At 42.4% G+C, this 25,804-nt stretch overlaps 1 protein-coding gene across 1 annotated transcript; it reads left to right on the top strand.

Annotated features, from left to right (window-relative positions):
- The first annotated feature begins 74 nt into the window (after window positions 1-74).
- XPOT (exportin for tRNA) lies at window positions 75-25,014 on the top strand. The gene is made up of 25 exons (XM_079993888.1): window positions 75-363; window positions 5,004-5,134; window positions 6,298-6,380; window positions 6,982-7,038; window positions 8,078-8,147; window positions 8,290-8,508; window positions 9,189-9,373; window positions 9,596-9,764; window positions 11,479-11,715; window positions 12,272-12,310; window positions 12,743-12,805; window positions 13,712-13,836; window positions 14,269-14,410; window positions 14,498-14,617; window positions 14,812-14,906; window positions 15,896-15,965; window positions 17,117-17,355; window positions 17,999-18,284; window positions 19,746-19,935; window positions 20,333-20,449; window positions 20,643-20,758; window positions 21,362-21,409; window positions 22,256-22,327; window positions 23,219-23,275; window positions 24,396-25,014. The coding sequence occupies exons 2-25, from the start codon at window positions 5,075-5,077 to the stop codon at window positions 24,420-24,422; spliced, it is 2,886 nt and encodes a 961-aa protein (XP_079850014.1). The 5' UTR covers window positions 75-363; window positions 5,004-5,074; the 3' UTR covers window positions 24,423-25,014.
- The last annotated feature ends 790 nt before the right edge of the window (window positions 25,015-25,804 follow it).

Below are 25,804 nucleotides of genomic sequence, written 5' to 3'. Positions count from 1 at the left end.
ACCGCCCTGATTGGTTGGAGCCAAAGCAAGCGTCGGGAAAAACCTGTTCCTGGGTTCAGGGCTTTTCCTTGCTCTGGGTTATTACAGGGCGCGCCGCGTGCCTGTTCAAAGGGTTTGCCGCGGGGCAGGCTGGGAGCTGTAGTCTCGCTGGGCTTGTGGCAGTTTCCCGGGCGGAAAGGGGGAGGTGGGCTACGCGGCGTCTCCCCGCAACCCAGCCAAGGCGCACAAGTGGCCCTGCGGCGGCGGACCTCGCACACTCTGCAGCGGGCGGCTCTTCCTCTGCCCGGCTCCCCTGCGGTTGTGGCGGCCTCTCGGGAGTGCGGGACGACGACGCCACCCCTACCTGATGGAATAGCTGGGAAGGTAACGAAAGGGGGCGCGGGGCGCGTGCTCGTTCCCGCGTGGCCCACCTGGTGGCCCCCGCGGGGCTTGGGGCGGCGCCCTACTGGGGTGGGGGGTGGTCCAGTAAAGGGGTGCGCTTGGCCCCGGCAGGCCCCTCGGGCGGTGGCGGGGTCGACCCGTCGGGCAGGTTCGGGGCTGCGCTGCTCTTCCCTTGGGGGCGAAAGGAGCTGGGACCCCGCTTTAGGGATCCCTGCGGGTCCCACTCCTCGCCCTCGGGGTGGGGGATCCGGATCTCGCAAATCCCCACTTGGCCAATGATCGTGTCTACTAGGGAACGTGTTGCGGGGCGGGGGCTAATCTCTTTTTAGCATGGAGGGGAGAGGATGGTTTAAATAAGAAATAAAAGCAGTTCTGCACCCGAAGGCCTCTTGCACATGAACCCGTTGCACCCGTTGCGCAGCAGCTGCTGGGTTGGTACGGAGTGGGGCTCGGGCCGGTTGCTTAGCCCGATCGACTGGTTGGTAGCTAGTGAGAAGCATCAAGGGCAGGAATCGTTGTTTTTTTAAAGAGGGGTGATTAATTTGCATTAAGAATTGGTTCGCACATGCCCATCCGTTGCTTGATGTTTCATCACTTTACAGCCGTCCAAAAGCAATACTTAAGCTGACGCCAAACTTTCCCCCCCTTTGTTGTGCATCATAACGTGCGAGTCATTGCGTGATGGTGCAGTTGAGCTGTGAATGTGCTCGTAGGGATAGGAGTCAGTCAAGTGGGCTGCAATGGGTTGAAATTAATAAACTGCAGTACACTGAACAGTACACCTAAGATAAGCCTGTTAGTGTTCAGAACACACCCTTAAAATGCCTCTTTGCTCACTGATAGCCTTAAATTAGTAATATTTGCATGTGTAAGAATCAACATAGATAGAAGTGCCATATCTCCTTGACTACAGTAGTTTATAGTGGTGACAGTTCACACCTACACACTCACCCTGATCAAGTGTTGAAAGTGATGTCACATTACATAGGAGTATGTGTGACATTAAGTCACCATCCCTTAATATAGCTGCCTTGGGAAAGCTGAATACTGTAGTAATGAATGACAGCATTTTTACTTTTTAAATGATTCATTTATTTCTAGTCTAATCCATAATCTTAGGGGACGCAGGTGGCGCTGTGGGTTAAAGCCTCAGCGCCTAGGACTTGCCGATCGAAAGGTCGGCGGTTCGAATCCCTGCGGCGGGGGGCGCTCCCGCTGCTCGGTCCCAGCGCCTGCCAACCTAGCAGTTCGAAAGCACCTCCGGGTGCAAGTAGATAAATAGGGACCGCTTACCAGCGGGAAGGTAAACGGCGTTTCCGTGTGTGGCTCTGGCTCGCCAGATGCAGCTTTGTCACGCTGGCCACGTGACCCGGAAGTGTCTCCGGACAGTGCTGGCCCCTGGCCTCTTAAGTGAGATGGGCGCACAACCCCAGAGTCTGTCAAGACTGGCCCGTACGGGCAGGGGTACCTTTACCTTTACCTTTAATCCATAATCTTGTAAATAAATAATGCAGAGGGAAAGGCTGTGAGTTTGGTTGTTTGGATAATAACAGCAAACAGGACCCAAAAGACACTAAAAATGTAGCAGGAAGCAGCAACCAAATGTAGGCTGACACTTTCCCCCACCCTCCAATCCCAAAACAGTTGCTACTGTGTAAGCCCCATTGACCACAGGAGGAATATAATAATAACAATTTATTATTTATACCCCGTCCATCTGCAATTACTTCTAAGGAAACAAGTACAGGATTGTGCTGTCAGTCTGATTGTGAACAGTCCTTTAGGCTTTTGGTTCACTGTTTCTTTTCTTTTTCCCTAGGTCAGTTTAAATAAAGGGGAAATTAAAATTTGTTTCTTGGGACTCTCTGTATGACAGTTAAAGTTGCTTCAGTGCAGGGGGTGACAGCTGTTTTGGGCCCTTGAGTACATCTGCAATTAGGAGAAACCCACACAGACACCACACACTCACCCCAACCAAGCACACATTGCAACCTATTCTATTGGCTAGGGTATAATGCTTCTTTCAAGCCTTATTCCAGTGAGAGAAGGGGACCATGTAAGTGACTGGGAAGATCTCAGTGGGCACATGTTGGCAATCCTCGCTTTTAATGGAAGGTCTTCTGTCCCGCTTTATTTATTTGTGTGGGAACAGATATATTTGATGTTGTTTGCACAGATTCGCTCCTGAATTAAAATGACTGTGTCTTGAGTCTGTCTAAAATAGATGTTTTTTGTACTGGTATTTTTAAAAAGGGGTGTCACTTATGAGTCCAGGAGTTAAAAGTTTCTTGTTTTTCACTAGAAATACTTGAACTTTTTGGTATAAATAAGGTGGATAATTCACACTTCTACTGAGGTGCATGTTCAAAGTATTCAATCCTTTAAGGTCTTGTAGTCTTTACCAGGGCTTTGTATAGGAGTAGGGCTCTTTCCTCCCCTTAAGTCTGTAGAGGGAGTAAAATTACATATTGCATAAAATCCTGTGTGCTGCAAGAATTTCAGCACAGTGTCATACTGTCTTTTGCAAACATGAGATGCCCCAGGAGGTAGAGACCAGTGTTCCTTCTTTCCTACAATAACATGGGGAGGCCTAGTTCTTGCCTCATTCAACTTCGTTGTGCTTACTCAAGGAACATTCTAGCACTAAAATGAAAATGTGTCTTCTTTCACTAGTCATGCCAGACTGCTGGTTCCTTTCGGTCCCAGATAGCACAGCCAATGGATAGGGATGATAGGAATTGTAGCTAGCAGCTGAAGGACTAAAGGTTTCCCAGTCCCGTTCCAGAGGGTGGAAATCCATCAGATCAAAAACTAACTCCAGTACAGGATATACCTTCTATCTCTTCTAAAAAATTGGAAGTAAAATGAAAACAACTTGGAATGCAACTCCATACCCATTTACTTGCTGAACTGAATCAAACTTCTGGATAAACATGTAGAGGAATACACTGCTCATTTCGTGGAATCTCTATGAAGGGCAGAAAGCTTTCTTGTGATAAATCTTTATCTCCGGATGGCTAACCTGTGGAATTTTTTGATGCTGTTGGATTACAGTTCCAGTTATTCCTGACCACTGGTCATACTGACTGGTACTTGATGGGCAGGGGCCCACACAATGTAAGGATTTAAAACAGATGTCAACGTCACAAAATCCAAAAGATGTAGGTCAAGTGTGTTTTATATTTGGGGAGCAATGAGTAGTTTCTAATGCAGTGGTATAAACGTCTAATGAAATTGTGAACAACTAGATTGCTTTGTTACATTCCAAATAAAACTGCGCAAAAAATGTCTTGCTCACATGGGTATCCAGATTTTGGCACATTGAAGTATATGTCTTTGTAAGCTGAAATGGGTTGATATAATGATTTCGCTTTTTGGAAACATTCCCAACCCCAAATTTTGATATGCAGCCTGAAGTATCTCACCTGCATGCAGTGCTTGATGTAGACCAGGTTGCAGTTCCAGACACACACTTGTAGTTGAGCTTCTGAGCTCTGGTGACTTCCCATACTTCCCCATTTGAGCCTCAAAGAATCTGGCCCCAGGACGCCACAGACCTAGCAAGTAGCAGGACTTGTTTTAAATGATCATCTCTGTGACACTTCAAATGAACATTAAAGGCCATCCCACTCTAAATATAACTTTTCCAAAGCCCGTAAACCAGCACCAAGCAAGGGTGTGACTAACAATTCTTAGGCTTGCTGCTTTGGCACCAGAGTGTCCTTTAGGAAACCTGATGAGTTGGTTGAAGATCCTGCAGCAGTGGAACAATGAACTGCTCCCCAGATAACACAAACCTTTTATTCATCTCTGTGCCTTTCAGTTCATATGTACTGCACAGACAAACCACACAACCCATTGTTGCCTTAGTAAAAATCTGGACCTGGCAGCCAGGCCATACCTTCATTTTTATTTTATTTTATTCAGGAAGCGAATTGTACAAGGTGGTTTTGTAACCCTTTAAAGATTTCTGTGGCAACGATATGGCAGCAAGTCTTCATTCTTTATTCTTTCTGGACTAAACTGCATACAGTTGTACCTTGGAAGTCAAACAGCTTAGTTCCCAGATGTTTTGACTCCTGAAAGTGACCGTTCTGGCTTGCGAACTATTTTTGGAAGCCGAACGCCCGACAGCCAATCAGAAGCCACGCTTTGGTTTTCAAACGTTTGGAAGTCGAAAGGAATTCTGGAACGGATTCCACTCAACTTCCAAGGTACGACTGTATTATTTAATATAGGACACAGTTGCTGTGTTTATGATCTCTAACCACCCTCCTTGCCCCAGAGCCTTCATCTCTCTCATTGTAGTTCAAACTTTCATTTGGTTGCTGAGTTTATATACAAGAAGTTCTAAAACAGGAGTGGGGATCCTGTGGCCCTGTAGATGTTGCTGGATTTCAATTCCCATCACCCTGGATCATTGGCCATGCTGGCGAGGACTAATCAGAGTTGGTGTTCAACAGCATTGGGAGAGCCACAGGTCCCTCTCCCCTGTTTCAATAAACAGGGCAGTTGCATTTCACATGGTTAGGCTTCAGCACCTGATACGAGAAAATAAGTAACTGTATTGATCGGCACCAGTGATTCACACTCCTTGTTTTCTTGATTTGTTTTCTCTGCAGATGTATGCAGCTTCTGCTGTGGGTGAATGGGATAATCCTGTTAAAAATAGGGAAGCTGGAGCATAGCAGAAATGGATGAACAAGCTCTTCTGGGATTAAACCCGAATGCTGACTTAGACTTCAGGCAACGAGTAAGTTTAATTACACTTATTTCTCATAATCTGTGTGACAACAGGTAGCTCACTGGACATGAACAAGATGTTGATTTCAGCTTAGAGTAAATAGTTAAGACCTGCAGTCGAAGATTCCACTGGTTTGAAAGTGTATGAGTTGTTTTTTGAGGCTTCCACTCTCTGTTGGTGCCTAGTTTTTTTGTGGTTTTTTTTGGAGAAGCATTGTCCATGTTATCACAGGTGTGGGCAGATTCCAGGTGTCTAGGATCCACTTTGTTCTAGACACCTGAGGTTCACCAACTGGGCTTGGGTGCAAAATAGTGACTTGGGATATATAGCCAGATGTAGATTGGTGTTCAGAAGATGGAATCAGCTACCTGCTGCACCTCATAAGCCATACACTGGGATAACCTGCATATATAAGAACAAATACATATCCACATTAACTGTCAACCTAACAGACCAATTGTGTGTGAGTGTAACCTTTTTGTTGCTGCTGTTATTAAGCTGCTGGGACTCAGAATCCCTTACCAATCTATGCAGTTCATCCAGTGATCAGTTAATAGACCCCAGTCTTATTTTCTGTTCACCAGTGTACTATCGCTCCTCCTTTTGTTGGCTCCTTATTTATCTTGTAACCTAGGCCTTGGCCACCCCAATTCATTTTTCTCAGTTGCTTCCTCATTTCATCCTTCCCTCCAATTCCTTTTTCTTATTAGTTGTCCCCTTTGTTTCCCTTTCCATTGGCAACCCTGTACTTGCAAAACTGGCATAATGTCGACACTATTTTTCTCCTCCCCCGCACCCCACCTTGCTTGATTTAAAGTTACAGAGAAATTATGTATTCAGGGTTGTGTCCAGGAAAGTTGTCCTGTGCCCAGTGCCCAGAATTACCTGTGCAACAAGACTTCTCTCCCTCTCATCTCCTCACGTGCCCCCCGCATTCCACTTCATCTGCTCCAGAGGACTCTCCCACCCCAGATTGGGGTAGGAGGGGGAGAGAGAGAGAGTGTGTCTTATAGTCCATGCACTAATGGGAAGACTTCATTGAGTGCAACCCCATATGTTTACATTATTTTGGAGAAGATTCCTCAAGTGGCTACTCTAGCAACTTTCTTTACAGTTTCTGGAAACTTTACAGTATAAAGGAATTTATTTATTCATTCGTTCATTCATTTTAGGCATTGGCCTATTTTGAACAGCTGAAGATCTCTCCAGATGCTTGGCAAGTGTGTGCTGAAGCTTTAGCCCAAAGAATCTACAGGTAGATAATAAATAGTTTTGTTTTTTACGTTTAATCTGAGAATGTTCTGAAGTTATATCACCTTGACATAAGATTTTTTTTTTAATTATTATTATTTTGGTGATGCACATGTCTCTGTTTAAAGGACCAAGCAATTTCAGGGAGGTCACTAGACCAGATGAATTCGATGGGTGGCTTGTTGCTCCAGCTTAACGACTGGAACTAGACCCACCACAAAATATGCACAGCCGGTAGCTGCCAGCAGAAGAGCAGAACTATCAGGTAGCAGCTTCCAGTTTCCACATGCCCAGCTCCCCTAGACTTCATACAACTTGCAGCTCTCTAAAAATGAATGATTTTGTAAGTCAAAGCGCAGGTGCTCAGGATGCTAAATACTGAATTTTAGGTTTGTTCAGTGTAGCCCTAGAATGCACAGCCCACTGAAACTGGAATCACTGTGTCCCCACCCCAAGGGTTTAGTTTTCTGCCACGATACCAAATGGAATCTACCCACAAAACCTTGGTGCTTGTATCCAGTTTTCAGAATGCACCTTTCACGCCAAGTGACTATTACATACATTGTTTGATTGTGCATTGATTGTACCGTTCTTCTTTGTTTCAGCGACGATCACATCAAGTTCTTCTGCTTTCAAGTACTGGAACATCAAATTAAATACAAGTGAGGCGGCATCTTTACATTTATAGAATTGCAGCAAACGGAAAGTAAATGTAGAGAAATTATAACTGCTTGCGTTTCTAGTAATTCACGTGTGTCATTTATTTTCTTCCTTGAATATTCAAACCCCCGATTTAATGCATTTATTTCACTCTCAGTTGTCTACCGTATTTTTCGCCCCATAGGGCGCACCGGCCCATAAGGCGCACCTAGTTTTTTGGGAGGGAAATAAAGGGGGGGAAATTTATTTTCCCCCCCCCCCAAGGCGCGAGGCTGGGGCGGGGGAAGCACGAGCTTCCCCTGACCCCAGCCCCCAGAACAGGCAGCACCGCGCAAGCCGTGGGAGTCCTCCCACGGCTTGCGCAAAGCTACCCGAAGCCCCGGCGCGACTGCTCAGCGCGCCAGGGCTTCGGGATAAGAGGCAGTGCTGCGCAAGCCGGGGGAGCCCTTCCGCGGCTTGCACAGAGCTACCCGAAGCCCTGGCGCAACTGCTCAGGGCTCCGGGGTGCAGGCAGCTCTGCGCAAGCCGTGGGAGCCCGGGGGGAACTCCCGCGGGCTCCCACCGCTTGCGGATAGCTTCCTGAAGCCTGGAGAGGGAGAGGGGTCGGTGCGCACCGACTCCTCTCGCTCTCCAGGCTTCAGCAAAAGCCTGCATTCGCCCCATAGTACGCACACACATTTCCCCTTCATTTTTGGAGGGGAAAAAGTGCGTCCTATAGGGCAAAAAATACAGTAATTTAGCTGCACTGAAATGGCCAGAGCTTCACTCTGGGCCACCCAAAGCGCTACTGAGGTTTTGTTCTGGACGGTTCGATGAAAAACCTTTGGGCTCCCTGACAATTGGGGTGGTTCCTGATGCCTGCATATTTTCCTGGAGGGTGTAAATTAACCCTTGTGTGGTTTCTTAGCACATGGTACATCCCACTAACTGAACATGAGCCAGCACCCAACAGTTACGGCACAGATGATGCTGATGGGCTGCAGGTTCAAGGGTTTAAACTATACATATGCAAGTTGAATGTTGTTTTGTCCTGTGTTTCAGGTATTCCCAGTTGACTGAGGTACAACATCAGCTAATTAGGGAAACACTCATAGCATGGCTACAGGCCCAGGTGGGTTTCTTCACCATTTGGTTATTAATACTGTATGCAAATATCTGCTTGCCACTGTTCCCCAAAATTTTCCAATATATTCTTGCATATTTTGAACTTACTGCATCTTGAAATGTTGCTATAAAATGCTGGTTCCTTTCAGATGGTGAATTCTCAATCGGAGAAAACATTTATACGAAACAAAGCCGCACAAGTCTTTGCGTTGCTGTTTGTCACTGAATATCTCACGAAATGGCCCAAGTTTTTCTTTGATATCCTGTCTGTGGTGGGTCTCAATCCTCGAGGTGTGGACTTGTACCTTAGAATCCTTATGGCAGTCGATGCCGAACTGGTCGATAGGGATGTTGTTCATACATCAGAGGTAAATTCACTTCTTACAATTCAAATGCACACTGTTCTATAAATCCTGTTTTCCTAACTTCCCTTGCCTGTGAAAAGCATTTCCAAAAAAATGATTACTGCTCTCATGGTGTTTTCTGTTCTGAAGTTTCTGTCTGCAGTTTAAGTAAACTTACAGTGCAATCTTACGCACCTCTAGTCAGAATTAAGTCCTATTGAGTTCAATAGGACAGTCCCAGCTACTGCCTGACTCCTTTTGCTCCTCTTCAAACACATTGCTTCTGATGAGGCACTTTTGGTGGTCCCCCATGCCCCTGAGGGCCAGCTGGCGTTTACCAGGGGCCAAGCCTTCAGTGTGGCAGGTCTTGTGGAATACCTCGCCAATCCGAGTTTTCAAGCAGAAGTCATGGCTGCTTGTTTTTTGACACCTTCTAAAAACTGTGTTATTTAAACAGACATTTCAAAGCAGAGATTCTTTGCCAGCCAGCTTTTACACTTAACACTTTTTTAAAAACAACCTTTTGGAATTCTTGCAGCCACTACCTCCATTTTTTTGGTGTATAAGAAAGCAGTGAGGGAAATCTTCAGGGTGTTACCCCCAAAGATGGCATTTGATATTCCTTTTTAAAAGCTTAAATGTTAGTGTCTAGACTGGCACCAGCATTTTCCCTTCCAAGACTGACAAACGTCTTACATTTACAGGAAGCCCGCCGAAATACCTTATTAAAAGATGCTATGAGGGAGCAATGCATTCCAAGTTTGGTGGAATCATGGTACCAAATTTTACAAACGTATCAGTACACAAATTCAGAGTTGACGTGTCAGTGCCTTGAAGTAGTTGGAGCTTACGTCTCTTGGATAGAATTGAGCCTAATCGCCAATGAAAGGTAACATTTCTTTTGAATTAGGAATGCACAGACTAAGCTCAATTTCTTAAATAAAATTTGGTTTAAAAAAACAAACGCAATTCCAGAAGCAACAGTCTTGAAGATCTTTGGGCATTATAGCTGGGTTATATTATTTCCTGTCCAAAACAAGCAATAGCAAATTGGTAAATGTAACTCAGATGTTTGCATCTACCGAGTAAAACTTGTGTGTATCCCTTTTAGATTTATAAACATGCTGCTAGGTCACATGTCTGTAGAGGTTCTACGGGAAGAAGCGTGTGACTGCTTGTTTGAAATTGTAAATAAAGGAATGGACCCAATTGATAAAACGAAACTGGTGGAGACGTTGTGTCAAGTGTTACAGTCGGCTGGCCTCTTCAGTGTTGACCAGGTGAGCTGCCTTCCGTAAAGAGAGGGAAAAAGCTTCTGCTGATAGGCCTGTGTTGTGATAGCGTCAGCAGCTGCTGTGTGCGTAAGAAATAGGTAACATATATTTCTTTGCCAATGCCATCTGAAGTATAGTATACTGCTGGTGGTTCTTCCCCTTATGCCAGTATAATTTGCTACTCTTCCCTCCCATCCCAAACTCTTATTTCTGTCTTAATACTATCTTGTTTCCGAACTGATTCTCACCACCCCAATCGCACCTAGTCCTACTCATGTAGAGATTGGCAATCACCATATTTTTCGCTCTGTAAGTCGCACTTTTTCCCCTCCTAAAAAGTAAGGGGAAATGTGTGTGCGTCTTATGGAGCGAATGCAGCCTGTGCAGCTATCCAGAAGCCAGAACAGCGAGAGGGAGCGCTCCGCAGTGCTCCCTCTTGCTGTTCTAGCTTCTGGCTTAGCCCCTCTGTCCCTTCCCCCACCTCCTGGAAAAGCTCCCTTTAAAGAGCGACGTGGAGCATGTGTGTGGCGCTTGCAGGCTTTTCCCCGAGGAGGGAGAAGGGCAGCCCGTCACTGAAAAGCCTGCAAGTGCCGCACACATGCTCCATGTGGCTCATGAAAGGGAGCGCTGAGCAGAGCCTGGGGTGCATACAGGCTCTGCTCAGTACTCCCTTTAAAGAATTTTTTTTTTCCTTGAATCCCCCTCTAAAAACTAGGTGCGTCTTATGGTCAGGTGCGTCTTATGGGGTGAAAAATATGGTATGTCTGATGCCAGTCGTTTAAATATGCTAGCAAATGTACATAGAGGGTGAGAGAGAAAGTCCTACTGGGTTGGTAGTTTCAGGGTTTTGGTACAAGCTGTGTTAAGTTGCTTGTATCATTAGCTGACCTCCAGCTGCTGTAGGGCTGAATAGGATGCTTCCATCTGGCGGGAACATAAGGAAAGCCCTGCTAGACAAGACCAAAGGCCTTCATAGCATCCTGTTTCCCAGAGCAGCCACCAAGATGTCTATGGTAGGTCCACAAGCAGGAAGTGAGGACAATAGTCTCATGCCATTGTTCCCTGGCAAGTGATATGTAGGGATATTCTGCCTCTGATCCTCAGGAAACATTTTTGGCATTTTCTGATAACTTCCCTGCAGATACAGTGGTGCCCCGCAAGACGAACGCCTCGCAAGACGGAAAACCCGCTAGATGAAAGGGTTTTCTGTTTTGGAGGCGCTTCGCAAAATGAATTTCCCTATGGGCTTGCTTCGCAAGACGAAAATGTCTTGCGAGTTCCTGCGGTTTTTTCCCCCTTCCCCCCCCCTTTTCCTAAGCCGCTAAGCCGCTTATCAGCTGATCCGCTGATAAGCCGCTTAACAGCTGATCACTAAAAGCCGCTAAACCGCTAATAGCGCCAATCCGCTAAGCTGTCAATGGGCTTGCTTCGCAAGACGAAAAAACCGCTATATGAAGAGCCTCACGGAATGGATTAATTTCGTCTTGCGAGGCACCACTGTAATGGCTCAGAAATCCCACTAAGCTCAATGGAGCTTGCTCTCTAGAAGTGTGTTTAGGATTGCAGCATAAGTAAATATAATAAATGTAATTATAAATCTATCATAATCGTATCTATGTGTATGCCATTTTGGTTGATGTAATTAGAGGTTCAGGTAGATTAGTTGCTTTGGTGATGTAAACTAAAATTTTAATAATAATTTGATTAACCAACTTGACAGGAAGAAGATGTGGACTTTCTAGCCAGGTTCTCCAAACTGGTGAATGGGATGGGACAAGCACTGATAGCTAGTTGGACTAAACTTCTGAAAATTGGAGATATGAAGAATGCCCAGGATACTCTGCAAGCTATTGAAGCAAAAGTGGCCCTAATGTTGCAGCTTCTGGTTCACGAGGATGATGATATTTCTTCTAATATTATTGGGTTTTGTTACGACTATCTGCATATACTGAAGCAGGTAAATTGCTCTACTTGCATGAAGGCTAACAGTAAAGCTTCATTTCGAAGGAGATGCAGCCTGGTGAAATCTTGTTCTCTGAAATATCTGATTTTTAAAAAACCAAACAGATCTCTATGCTTTGTTTCTAAAACCAATGACCAGTGTTAATATGCTGAAACGGCCTCAGTCCAGTATACCTGAAGGAGCGTCTCCACCCCCATTGTTCAGCCCGGAAACTGAGGTCCAGTGCCAAGGGCCTTGTGGCAGTTCCCTGACTGCGAGAACCGAAGTTACAGGGAACCAGGCAGGGGGGCTTTTTGGTTGTGGTACCCACCCTGTAGAACGCCCTCCCACCAGACGTCAAGGAAATAACTACCAGATTTTTAGAAGACATCTGAAAGCAGCCCTGTTTAGGGAAGCTTTTAATATCTGAAGGACTATTGTATTTAAATATTTTGTTGGAAGCCGCCCAGAGTTGTTGTTGTTGTTGTTGTTGTTGTTGTTGTTGTTGTTGTTATGATTAATAAATTGCTTGAGACACTTCAAAAGTAAAGTTTGTTCTTTCTTTTTGCAGCTTCCTATGCTTTCAGAACAGCAAAAAGCTAATGTAGAGGTAAGAGTAAGTAAAATATTTCCCCCCCAGAGCTTGTAACCGAAAAGAAAGATCTCTTCTGTCCTTTATCCCGCAAAACCTCATTATGACTAAAATGTATTGGGCTCTATCCAGTGACGTCGTCCTGTTGCTGCAAGGACTTTTGCCTGCACAACAGCACCTCCTCTCTCCACCATGCTCCTTGTATCCCTCTATATTTCTGTTCTGGACGTTCCCCATACCCTGTGAAGCAGATTTTGGAGAGAGTGGACAGGGAGAGGAAGTTTTATTGCATAGGTAGAAGGAAGTCCTTGCATTAATGGGATTGTTTGTTGGATACAACCCTTTGAATTGACTTATTTTCTTTTTAAAAGAGATGATGCAATGCATACTTCTTCTTTTTTTAAGTCGAGAGTTTGATGCTAGCTGATCAACTGTTTTCCATTACTACAGGCAATTATGTTGGCTGTTATGAAGAAACTAACCTATGATGAAGAATACAACTTTGAAAATGAGGTTAGCTGTCACATTTGGCAGGTTTTAGCTTTTCATGGTTTAGCTTTTCGAGAAGTGGTTCAATAGTGTCTTGGTAACTCTTGAGGAATACGTGCCAATTTAAACATTTCGTATAGGACAGGGAGAAAGGGACACTTTAGTTTCTATGGACCACAGCGCCAAGCAGCAAACATAGACGTGTGTTCTTAAATGCATGTGTCTGAAGCTCTTTGCATGCGTCCTCATCTGCATGTGAACCAGAAATCTTATTTTTATCAAACCCTGGTAGAAATGAGGAGTGGGTGAAGTTTTTGTTCTTCTCCTTGTGTCAGGCAGGCAAAAGAAGCCAAAGCAGTGAGGAAGGGCCTTTGAACATTCTAAGGCATAGCTCTTTTCTTTGTACAAATGCCTTTTTGAGTAGATTCAGCTGAAGTGAAACTCCTACCTTTATAGAGCCACGCTTTCCCCTAATACTATGCTAACCCCCTGAAGAAACTTGAGGATAAACAGCTACTGCCCATTTCCTTTCTTTATGTTGAGAAGGCCCATCCAGTTTGGTGGTCTTCATAAAGACCAAAAGCAGTGTGAAACCAAATAAGGGCTCTTTGGATTTTGCAGTGGGGCGATGGTTCAAAGACTTAACTTCTGGTTAGTTTCCATGTGACCACTTGACGGTGGTGTGTGCAGCTTGACAAAAGTACTAACTCAACTCTTGCAAACTTCCATGATTCGGAATGAATGACTCTTGCCAGTGTGAGAGAATATTATCACAAGTTAGTTAGCTAAACACTTCATTGTTAACACAAAGAAATTTTACGTCCCTGCAGTCAAAAAGATCAGACGTATGTTTGTGTTTTATCTGTTCTTATTTCAAAGAATAAAAAGTAACACCTTTGGTCCTGTTCATGCCAATACACACGTTGACAGGGTGAAGATGAAGCGATGTTTGTAGAATATCGGAAGCAACTTAAGCTGTTGTTGGACAGACTTGCACAGGTTTCGCCTGAATTACTCCTGGTTTCCGTACGGAGGGTTTTTAACACTACATTGCAGTAAGTTTTGTGTTAGCTTTGTTAAGTTTTTCTCTAGTCCATCCTGGTCATTTGTTGCTTTTTTTTTTTTTTAAGCATCAAAAATTTATGTTGACATTTAAGAATCCCAGAGATTACTTGTCTCGTCCACATTAAATGATACAGAGAAAATACTTGAATCTTTGTATGCTCCTTTGGAGCTTCTAGTCTCTGGTATCCAATATAATCTTATTAACACCTGGTAAGTCAGGATTCATTTGTTGGTGCTTAATTTGGCCATTGTGTGTTTCTTATCAGTCTGTTCCAATCTGCGTGGGACGAATAAGTCATTCACTGTAAGATTGATTGTGGCTATTTTGCGGTCTTTTAAAATGTGTGTGTGTGTGTGTGTGTGTGTGTGTGTGTGTATGCATGCATATGCCTTACTTGGGCCTATTCTATTATGTTTTATAGGAATTGGCAAACTAAGCCGTTTATGGAAGTGGAAGTCGCAATCAGGCTGCTGTATATGCTGGCTGAAGCTCTTCCAGTGTCTCACGGGGCTCACTTTTCAGGTGATACAAAAGCCGGGGCTCTGCAGGACATGATGCGGACTGTAAGTACAAAACGAACTCAAGACAGTTTTCCTTTTCAGCAAGCCTTTCTTCAGTTAAGGTGACTCATCCTTTCCCCTCTCTTGCAGCTGGTTACATCGGGTATTAGCACCTATCAGCATACATCAGTAACCCTGGAATTCTTTGAGACTGTGGTCAGATATGAAAAGTTTTTCTCCATTGAACCTCAGCACATTCCAAATGTTTTAGTAAGTCCATAGTAATTGCTTCCTTTTATTATTATTTTTATGTGCGTTGGTTATCAGTAATGCTTCTACACCCCCAGACAGTTTTTTGTAAAAGGAGTTTGGGAAACAGTTTTACCTCTTTTCCCAATTTATTACCCTTTTCCATCGTGCAATGTGGCTTAAAGCAATCAAACTCTTTCTGTCTTCAATTGCAGATGGCCTTCTTGGATCACAGAGGTCTTCGCCATAGTAATCCAAAAGTGCGAAGCAGAGCAGCTTATCTTTTCTCCAGATTTGTCAAATCCCTCAAGTAAGTTGCTTGAAACCTAGAGACTTAACGAGAATATTTTCAGAAATAAAAGCGCTATTTCCTGCCCCCTGGAAAATGAAGCTTCATAAGCATCATCATTCTTTACAGTGGTACCTCGGTTTAAGAACAGTCTGGTTTAAGAATGATTTGGTCTACAAACTCTGCAAAACCAGAAATAGTGTCTTGGTTTGAGAACTTGACCTCAGTCTAAGAATGGAATCCAAACAGTGGAAGGGCACCGGCGGCGGGAGGCCTCATTAGGGAAAGCGTGCCTCGGTTTAAGAACGGTTTTGGTATAAGAACGGAGTTCCGGAACGGAATAAGTTCATAAACCGAGGTACCGCTGTATTTGCAAACCACTTTTCCATGGCCAGCCATGCTCAAGGCAGCTCACAACATCAAGAAGTTTACATAAGTTAATTCACTAGCAATGCCAAGGCACAACAAAATATAAATAGTCATAATAAGCTTGGCACTTTGTGCAGAGTCTGGAGGACGCTACAGAAGGATCTTTTCTAAACTAAAATAGAAGTGAGGTTTACCGATCTTCAGCTTTGATTTTTATCTTCAAATACTGAGGCCATGAATTCAGGTTCTTGTTTTCTTGATGTGTTGTTAGAAATACTGTACACGACTGAAAAATTGGGTCTGGAGACTTATGGAAAAGTTCAGTAGTTAACCCATCTCTTCTAAATCAGTTCAATGTTACTCCAGGACATCAAAATTCTGGTAATGTGTTTTCTGTAAAAGTGTTTCTATTAGGTTACAGGTTTAATTCTAAATAAACAAATTAAGCGTTTTTGGCTTAAGATTGCATTTACTGATGAACAACTCATTCCAATAAATAGAGAAGATTCGGGTACTTCCCCCCCCCCCTTTGTACAAGATGTTATAACTTCTAAATTGATGAAAAATACTGTTTGACTGTACAATTCAACACATCCATTACTGTAAAATGTTTGTAAGCATATTCGACTCCTGTGTTTCAGCAAACAAATGAACCCTTTTATTGAAGATGTGCTGAACAGAATACAAGATCTCCTAGAACTTTCTCCACCTGTAAGTATTTCCTTTTGTCTTCAATGAAAAGGTCAAAGAGGCTGGGCCCATAATAGCGGGGAGGAAGGCAGGACAACGTTATACATTCTGAATTGCTGTCAATATATAGGAGATAATGCAAATGTACACATGTAGCTTGCATAATTGTCAGGTAGTCATGTTGCTTATAGTCTGCAACTTACCAATGTATGCCTCGTTTGGGTTGTTCTTTAAATGATCTTAAAAACCTAAGTCGGAAGCTTCCTGGGGCACTCCATAGATACAATGTCAGATTATAGACTGGGTGTTATGGCTGTTCATGACCCGGGTTTCTAGAACCCTGGAGCTGCTTAAACCTTCTGAGCCATCCTTTGTTTACCAATACCCTTCTTATTATATAGCATAGTACTACCTATGGAGACTATTTCCCCACCTCCATTTTCCCAGGTTTTTGCCCCCCCCCCCAGCCTTCACATCTTTAACTGCTTATTGTTTTGATACAGATTCCCTAAATAGGATACAATGTGCTTTATTCAACTAACATGCAGAGATTTCAACTTGTGTGGTGGGACATATCCTCTTCCCTCCCATGGCTTCCCCATATCTGCTCCAGAAAATTGGGGGAACCCCTAGAACAGATATTTTTGGGGGGAGTCCAATTGTGCAAGTGGAAATTATTGCGCTGTTGGGAATCATTACTCAGCACTATTTTATATGCAATCCATGGAACTTGAGCAGCTAAACAATCGTTTCTTCATTTAACAAGAAGTCCTTCAGAATGTAAATCTCTCATTGGTTCCTGGACCCATTTAGTATCTCTTACATTGGGAACTTCCAGTGCAGACCAGAGTGAATGTTGCATTGCAGACCCACAGACAGTCCCATAGGAATTTGAGACTTTTGAGATCAACTTCACATTGTTGTTGTGGCATGCAAAGTAGGTGGAATATACTAACGGAAGTGATTATTTCCAAATAAGTAGCATCCATAGTGGTAACCCAGCCTCATGAAAGATTTGAGCAGTTTGGGGTAAGGTAGCGTGGAGTGTTGCTGTACAAATAGGTTGTTTTGTGTTTGATTTTTTTTTTAAAAAAAGCTATTCTAGATTTCTGCAAGTAGAATTTAACAGGAAATATCTGAACATAAAGCTCTCCTTTGTTTTCTGGTTCCAGGAAAATGGCTACCAGGCTTTTTTAAGCAGTGATGACCAACTGTTCATTTATGAGACTGCTGGAGTACTAATAGTGAACAGTGACTACTCTGCAGAACGGAAGCAGGCTTTAATGAGAAATCTTTTGACTCCTCTAATGGAGAAGTTTAAAGTGCTGTTAGAAAAACTTATGATGGCACAAGATGAGGATAGACAAATGGCATTAGCTGATTGTCTGAATCATGCTGTTGGCTTTGCAAGGTGGGAACAATATATAGTTTATTCAACATGCATACAGAGGTATAAGTTTAAAGAAGAGGGTTGCGGACGGCTGTTTGCAAACTCCAATGTTAGCAGAGGTTCACATGTTTGCTAAAGTCTTAAGCTTGGGGGGGGGGGTTCCCCCTCCTGATATTGCTTAATTTCCTACCCTGTTATGGGAATAAAGCTTGGGAATCTGATTTGGTGGTGGAAGGAAGTCTCTTAAAAGTACATCCCTCTGTGACTACAAATACTAAGAGCTACAAAAATAAAAAGGCCTTGTGGAAACTGAATTCTGTTGCTCCCAAATCTGGAAAAAAATACTTATGACTAAATGTGTTGTTAATAAATATTTATCTATCAGTGCCTTCGAATAGTGTTAGGATGTAGCCCAAAGAGCCTATTGGGCATAGATTTACAAAATTTATTCAGAAAAGTCCCTGTAAATTCAAAGTGCAATTAAGTGTGACCTTAACAAAAACATGGCAACGATGATAAAAATGTTTTATCTGTTGCATCAGATTTGCTTTTGGTACTGGTCTGATTTGAGAATAGCATAGCTGAAATATTTTTAAATGGTTCAACCTAAGGATCTGCCTGCTTTTGTATGGCAAAAACCTTGACTACTTCTTCTTTTGCACAGCCGTACTAGCAAAGCTTTCAGCAACAAGCAGACAGTAAAACAGTGTGGCTGCTCTGAAGTGTATCTGGACTGCCTGCAAACCTTTTTACCGGCTCTCAGCTGCCCCTTGCAGAAGGAAGTTCTCCGAAGCGGTGTCCGCACCTTCCTTCACCGAATGATTATTTGCTTAGAGGAGGAAGTTCTTCCGTTTATCCCTTCAGCCTCTGAACATATGCTCAAGGATTGTGAGGCAAAAGACCTTCAAGAGTTCATCCCTCTCATAAACCAGATCACAGCTAAGTTCAAGGTAGGCATCTCCCTTGATGTAAAAGGTGAGGAACTAAACTAAGTGTCTCTTGAGCCGGCCTACGAAGTGAGATCATCACCGGAGGCATTGCTCTGAGTGTTCTCACCATTTGAAGTTAGGTGGATGATGGCAGTCAGAAGGGCCTTCTTGGTGGTGGTGCCCCAATTGTGGAATGCCTGGCACCTCCTTCAGTGTGTTTTCAGTGCCAAATACCCTTTTTTTGTTTTTCCAGGCCCTTAACAAATTTTATCGGTCTAGTGCCTGAATTTATCATTCATTTAGTGTCATTTTTTTTTTTTTACCTGTTGGTTGTATTTGCAAGCTGCCCTGGAAATATTTTGTATTGATGGGCAGCAGTTACCTTTTAGAAACAAGATGTTTGAAACGATACCTTCCGAAGCAGGATGTCTAACTGCAGAAAAGCCCGATTTTCTTTTCTTTTTAATCCCTCTGTTAGAAAGTGGATTTTTTGGAAAAGGAATTTGAAAAAGAGACTGTATTCAAGTGAGGGTATTCATGTGTTAGTGGTAGATGCAAAATTCTAATATAATAGCTACAGTCAGTGATGCTGTGCAGTTGAGCCTTCAGCATTTCTAAAAACCTTGCTTCCTTCTTATAATGAGATTCTCTCCCTTGCTTGTGCAAACTGTAATTTGCTCCAAAATAGGGGACTGAAGCCCATTTCAGATCATATTTTAGTCCCCAGGTTGTGGGCAAACCATACATTACCCAGTTTGGTTTCAACAGCAAGATATGAATTTAGTCAAACCAAGGGAAGGAAAGAGATGGGGTTCTCAATGGACCAGCCCAATGGGTTGGCTGCAGTTAATTCTCTGTAAAACAGGAGTAGATCTGCATCATCCAATTAACTGCATGGCTCAAAGGGAAGGAATGTAAAGCAGTTTCCATAGGCTTTTAAACACTATTTTTAATATAATGCCTTGTGAACATAAAGCAATAAATTATCTTGTGTGGCTTGTTTGGCTGGCTGAAAGTGCCATTCCACATGGGTAATTATAACTAAATTAACTAACTTAAAACTAAGACTTGAGAATCGTTTGGCCATCATCATGGTGTCATCCAAAATAGCACTCTGTGTACTGCAGAAATCCATTCAAGCCCCAATGTCTTTTATGTGAAAGTGCAGTTTTTGTATTTCAACTCTAGGAATCCCTGCTAAAAAGGCAGAGGAAGTTCTTAATGTAGATCCTCTCTGTTATCACAAAATTTGGATTTATCTTGGGAAGTTTGCATTGATCTAATAAGTTTGAGTTGGGAGAAATAAGCAATGTTAATCATTGTACATTTAGATATATAGACTTACCGTTAGAACTTTGTATCTTTAATATGGAAGTATAATAAACTAAATACAAGTTGCTTGCCTTTTTGTTTATGGTATGTTTTGCTCTTGCTCATCCATAAATTTAATTTTGTCAACTTATATATTCCCTGTCCCAATAGAACCAGGTCTCCCCATTTCTCCAACAAATGTTTATGCCTCTGCTGCGTGCTATTTTTGAAGTCCTGCACCGCCCAGCTGAAGAAAATGACCAATCCGCTTCATTAGAAAAGCAGATGTTACGAAGAAGTTACTTTGCCTTTTTGCAAACTGTCACTGGTAGTGGAATGAGCGAAGTCATAGCCAATCAGGGTAAGGCATGGCTCATGATGGGAGACTGGTTTCGTAGCCATATAATTCTTCTAGTATGGAAGTGTGGTTCTTTAGCAGTGAAAGAACTGTGTAGTTCAGAAGTTGAGTTCTAGAATGTTCTTAAAGTGCTTTGCTTAGATAAAATGCATATGGGTTGTATCTAACCAAGTCCATTTATTTCAGTAGATCTTTTCTGAGTACACCTTAGGTCAGCTATGACCCTGTACAATTATTATGTGTGTATTCCTTGGAGGGGAAACGCTTTGTAACACATGATTTATATATGGAAAACAAATTGGCCAGCTTCGCACTTTGCTCTTGACAGACCAGAACAATTTGTTATTTATTGCCACTTCATTGGTTTGAATAAGATTTAACTGAGAGTTCCTTCCTCTAGGTGCAGAGAATGTAGAACATGTGTTGTTCACCATCATCCAAGGAGCAGTTGATTACCCAGATCCTATTTCTCAGAAGACATGCTTTATTATTCTTTCAAAATTAGTGGAACTCTGGGGTAAGGTTGCCTTCATACCATAATGGCTTAAGTTTGATACCCACAAAAAAATGATTTTCAGTTTTTTGTGTTCCGCCTTCAGATGTTGCCGTAGTCACTGTGGGGGTGTGTCCTTTTCTTTATACTGTGTGGTGCTTACCCTTGATGATGAGAACCAGAGAAAAGTCTGAATATTCTTGTTTGGCTTTTTTAGGAGGCAAAGATGGACCTGTGGGTTTTGCTGACTTTGTCTACAAGCACATTGTTCCTGCATGTTTCTTAGCACCTTTAAAGCAAACCTTTGACTTAGCAGATGCACAGACAGTATTGGTATGTATTCTGAAGCCTGACAACATTGGGAAGTGAATGGCTAAATGTCCTATAGGCACACTAAATTGGGCGGTGGGTGGCTCTCCTGAGGTCTTCTAAGATGCAGGAGCTCAGAGGAATCTGGAAAGCCTGTTCACAGAATATGGAAACCTTTGGGGCTTTTTAAAAGAACTCCTATACATAAGAGGCAGTTGGAGCCATGTGGCTTCTTGTGTCTCCAAGGCTGATACCCTGAATGCCGACATACACAAGTAGTAGAATTCAGGGCCTCCGCTGGGTTCAGTCTGCCAAATGTAGATTGTTTAGAGCTCCTGATATAAACTCCACAAGAGAATTCAGCAATCCTGAAATCTGGCAGCAGATTCCATCTGGCTTAGAATTCTGGCATTGGTAGAAATAGTTAGCCACTCTAGTAAGCTTAAAGCTCTCTTGAAGAATGTGCAAAGCTCTGGCTTTATTTTGAAGCCTTTCTGCTGCTAACAAAGGTTACTTTTACAATGAACTATTAGCCCCAGAAAGTGTAAATGTAGCATGTAATTCAAACTACCGAAATTCCAATACTCAAATGTTTGTGCTGAAGTATTTTTGTTTTGTTTTTATAAGGCTTTATCTGAGTGTGCAGTGACACTAAAAACAATTCATCTCAAAAGGGTAAGGCTTTTGGAAATAGTGACTATTTTATTAATAGCCTTTTTTTACCTTGTCAAAAACACTGTTTCATTTCACAATTTGCAGGTTGTAGAAGGGAGGCTCTGTGGAGGGTGGATTTCCTGTTTTGCTTGTGTTTTCCCCCTAGTCTGTATTGGCTTGGTCATACTCCTGTATGAAATCCAGGAAGAAAATTCTGCAAGTAAACTTCCTGAATGTTGCTTTTAAAAATAAGTCACAGGAACAGGGTACTTGCACATTTCAGCTGAGTTTGCATTCCTTCTGGCTGCAAAAATACTGAGCCTCCTGATTAGTTAAAAATGTTTTGCCATTCTTGCAGCCTGTTTTTTTCAAAATGGTCATATGTCAGAGTTACGACAGTCTGTATATGCAAAGTGATAGGAGGGGTGTGGTGTTATCTAACATAGGAACTTACACAGTTACTTTTTTAATGTTTGCTTTTCTTTAGCCTGTGTGGTGCCTTTTTGAATGTAGAAGTGATACAGCCCCACTTCAGACAATCATATTTTGATTTAATAAGCTGAGATATGAACAAGCTTTTTGCCCTCACATGCAGCCCCTTTGCTCAAGCCATACTTAAACTATGAAGTTTCTAATTAGCCATTGTTTCCTGTTTAATCTGAAATAGAAAACTATAGTTCCCAGCTTTGGAACAAGTCAGGATCTTAAATCAATTTGGTTTAAGATCCCCCTCTTCCAGTTTTTTGGCTACACTGGCCAAAGCCAATCTATGATTTTATTAACTGGATAAAAACCTGTAATGTGGAACAGGTTCAAATGATAAAATACCTAACTGCAAAAACACTGCTTGGATGTTCCTTTTTGTAGGGCCTTGAATGTATTCAGTATCTCCAACAAGAATATCTACCTTCACTGCAGGTAGCTCCTGAAATAATACAGGTAAAACTTGTTATTTGGCTGATGCATAGGATTGGATCTAACAGGACTAGTGAAGGCTACATCCCATCTTCCTGGCAGCTCCACAGTTCCCCTGAGGGCGGTGGGATCCTGTTGAATGAGGTAGCATGCTAAGCTGAGGGGAAAGGTGGAGATCCCAAAAATCCTTGGAGCTAATCCAGTTCGGGTTTTCCTGTTGGGTAACGACGTTTGTTATTTTCAAGCAAAACATACTGTAGTATGATTGCAAGTTATAGCAAGAGAGTTTGATTATTTTGCTGGAGCAGATTATTAATCTGGTGCTCAAGGCGCACAGCGCATCTAATAGTTGAGGTAAAAGCGCATGACTGTTCTTGTCATTAGTCTATTTATCCTAAACAGTAAGTGTCATTTACTTTCTAAAAGATGACTGAGAACTAGCTTGTATCTGCAAGGTGTATTTTATATGCACTAGAGAAGATACTTCTGTACACAGATTGTCTAGCTATATGAGAACTGTGCTTGTAGAAGGTTTTGTGCAGGGAGAAACAAAGCCACCACCAGAATTTAAGGTTTCACAGAGATAACACAGTTATCCTTGTGGTGACAGAGAGATCATTGCATGCAGGAGCCCAAACACGCATAGTCACCTGCTTCCTCACACACACAGATCTATAGATAGATCCCATTTCTAAATGGTTACATTTTCATTAGGATTGGAAACAATTTCCAGGTACAATGGAAACAGTTTCCACATACAGCATTTTTATTGTTGAATCTTTCATTATTCTTATTCTTATTCTTATTTTGAAAGGAACACATTCGTAGTTGCTGAAAAAAATAACCATGTTACTTCAACACAACAGTGCAAACTATTTGCTCATTATTATGGTGCTTTTCTTGTTTTTCTTGTAGGAATTTTGTCAAGCACTTCAGCAGCCTGATGCTAAAGTTTTTAAAAATTACTTAAAGGTAGGTTAAATTTGCATCAGTATTCCATCTTTCACGGGTGAAGGCATTTTGTCATGGATTAAATAGGTCTTGCATGTATCTGCTTGCATTTACCATAAACTCTGAATTAAGGGCGGGGGCCTGCAGCCCTCCAGATGTTCTTCAGCTCCCATCTTCCCTGACCTTACTGGCTGGGGCTGGTGGGAGTCCCAACATCTGGGAGGCTATAGATTTTCCAAACCAGTATTAACTCTGAACAATACTGCTTGCTACAGGAAGCTATTATTATACCAACATAGAAACCACCTTCATGCGTTAATAATGTGAAGGGAATCCATGTAAGGGGAAGTGAGCCACATCCTTGAACAGATCTGGGCTGAGGTTGTAGCTTTTCACCCCTTTCCATTTTACTCATCTTTTGAATATTTTAGGTGTGTGTTTTCAATTGATAGTTTTAATGTTTCTTTTCGCTCGGAGGTTTTCTTAGTCAAGCAGTATGCAAGTTTCATTAAATAATGTTTTAGGTGGCGTTGGTTGAATTACTAATTTCATATGCAGCTTACAGTATTTTATATGACTTTTCAATTTAACTATGGCCAAGATAGCTGTGTTGATGACTTGCCTTAAAAATAGCACATGAAAAGTTGCTGAAGCATTTTATCAACTTATCTTGGAGGGTTGAAACCACCCTTAAGGCAAATAGCACACAATATAGGCATCGCATCTATTTCCTATCCAGGTGGGAGACTCTGTTGCCAACTTACTTACTGCTCTTCATGGTGTCTAAGAAATGAGTCCCATAAGCGGAAGCTTGCTCAAGGACTTCCACTAGCACAATGGGGCTTTCCTCCCCCCCACATACCCCCAAAATGGTTCTGGGAGGTTGGGGGTATCTCCCAGTTCATGTGGGAATGAGGGGGGAGATGGCCTTGTCTGGCAAGCTGCAATACTTTCAGAAATATTTCTGTAGCGCTACGCTGAATTCCTCCCAGAGATTTGATAGTCTCTTTGTTAGCTGCAAATGGTCCCATTTAAACCTGATTTCTGCCACTGGCAATGTACTTTTATTCTTAGCTTAGTGGTACTGTTCTTCTGTGCTTTCTTCTTCTCTAAAACGATATTTACTTTCTTTTAAAAACAGGTATTCTTTCAAAGAGCAAAGCCCTAAGAGATCTACTGAAACCTTTGACTGTTTCCCCTAATCAGGATCTCCAGATATTAATTTATGAATGCAAACTCCTGTGCCATTCAGGCTTACTTTTTCTTTTGGAAGACATTGCTCTGTGCTTCAATCAGTATGTGTATTAGCCTTTTGGTGTAAAAGTGCAAATGAAATGCCCTACATTGTGTTGGTTGATGCACATGCGGCCTGTGGGCAACACGTCTTGCCTGCCTGCCTACTCAGAAACACTCTGATAATTGTGTGCTGTAATTAGTACAGCAAAAAGAAAAATCCTTTTTTATTTTGAAATTTAAAAAAATGTATAAATTCCTTCCAAGCCCATAGGAATGGTTATAAATTGTGTACATTTTTAAATACTGAGTAAGATATTTGCATATTAGAAATGAAATTCATTTGTTCATGCACGGTGATATAAAATAAAGCAATCAAACTTGGTTTTGTAGATAGATGTTTCATTGGAGCGGTCTTAATGCTGAAGTGTATGCTACAAAACAGTTATTAATGGATCAGATTTACAAGAAGATCTGGTTCTACATTTTTATACAGAAAAATAAATTTTATTCAATGAAATCCACAAGTTCTCATGAGTCATTGGTTGTTTTCTTGGCATCTGTGGTTAAATAATGGAAGGCTGTGTCTGTGCTATACACACTACATAGAATGGTCTTTTTTGGGGGGTCTTAACCCTCCCCCCAAAAAATCATGACTGAGCAGATACTTGGTGGTGTTTACAAGTTTCTTGTACCCCTGGGAAAGTCTCAGTATAGGGCAGTATAGTTTTCTTCCATTATCCTTGACAATCCCTTGACCACACACAAGTATAGGCACTGCAGTAACTTCTAGGGGGAAGTGGTCTTGCTGAGATAGGTATATGATAAGCTATGGCTGGTGAACTGCACTGTGCCACATGCTTATCTCCATAAAATCCCATCTTGTGATTCTTAGAGGACAAACCACAGGATATGAGTGTAGTAGTCCTCTCCCCCTTGAGTTGCCATCAAGATCTTCAGAGGCACACCATCTCTGATAACGGATGTACCATAAGAGTCACTATGCCTAAAAGCCACGTCGTAATGTCGTAGTAGGTCATGGGTAGGCAAACTAAGGCCCGGGGGCCGGATCTGGCCCAATCACCTTCTAAATCCGGCCCTCAGATGGTACAGGAATCAGCGTGTTTTTACATGAGTAGAATGTGTCCTTTTATTTAAAATGCATCTCTGGGTTATTTGTGGGGCCTGCCTGGTGTTTTTACATGAGTAGAATGTGTGCTTTTATTTAAAATGCATCTCTGGGTTATTTGTGGGTCACAGGAATTCGTTCATATTTTTTCCCCAAAAATATGGTTCAGCACCCCACAAGGTCTAAGG

This window comes from Podarcis cretensis (genome assembly GCF_951804945.1).
Source record: "Podarcis cretensis genome assembly, chromosome: 10".
Classification (NCBI taxonomy): domain Eukaryota; kingdom Metazoa; phylum Chordata; class Lepidosauria; order Squamata; family Lacertidae; genus Podarcis; species Podarcis cretensis.
Note: the sequence above shows the minus strand (reverse complement) of the source record. Positions and strands in the feature narration are given on the sequence as shown.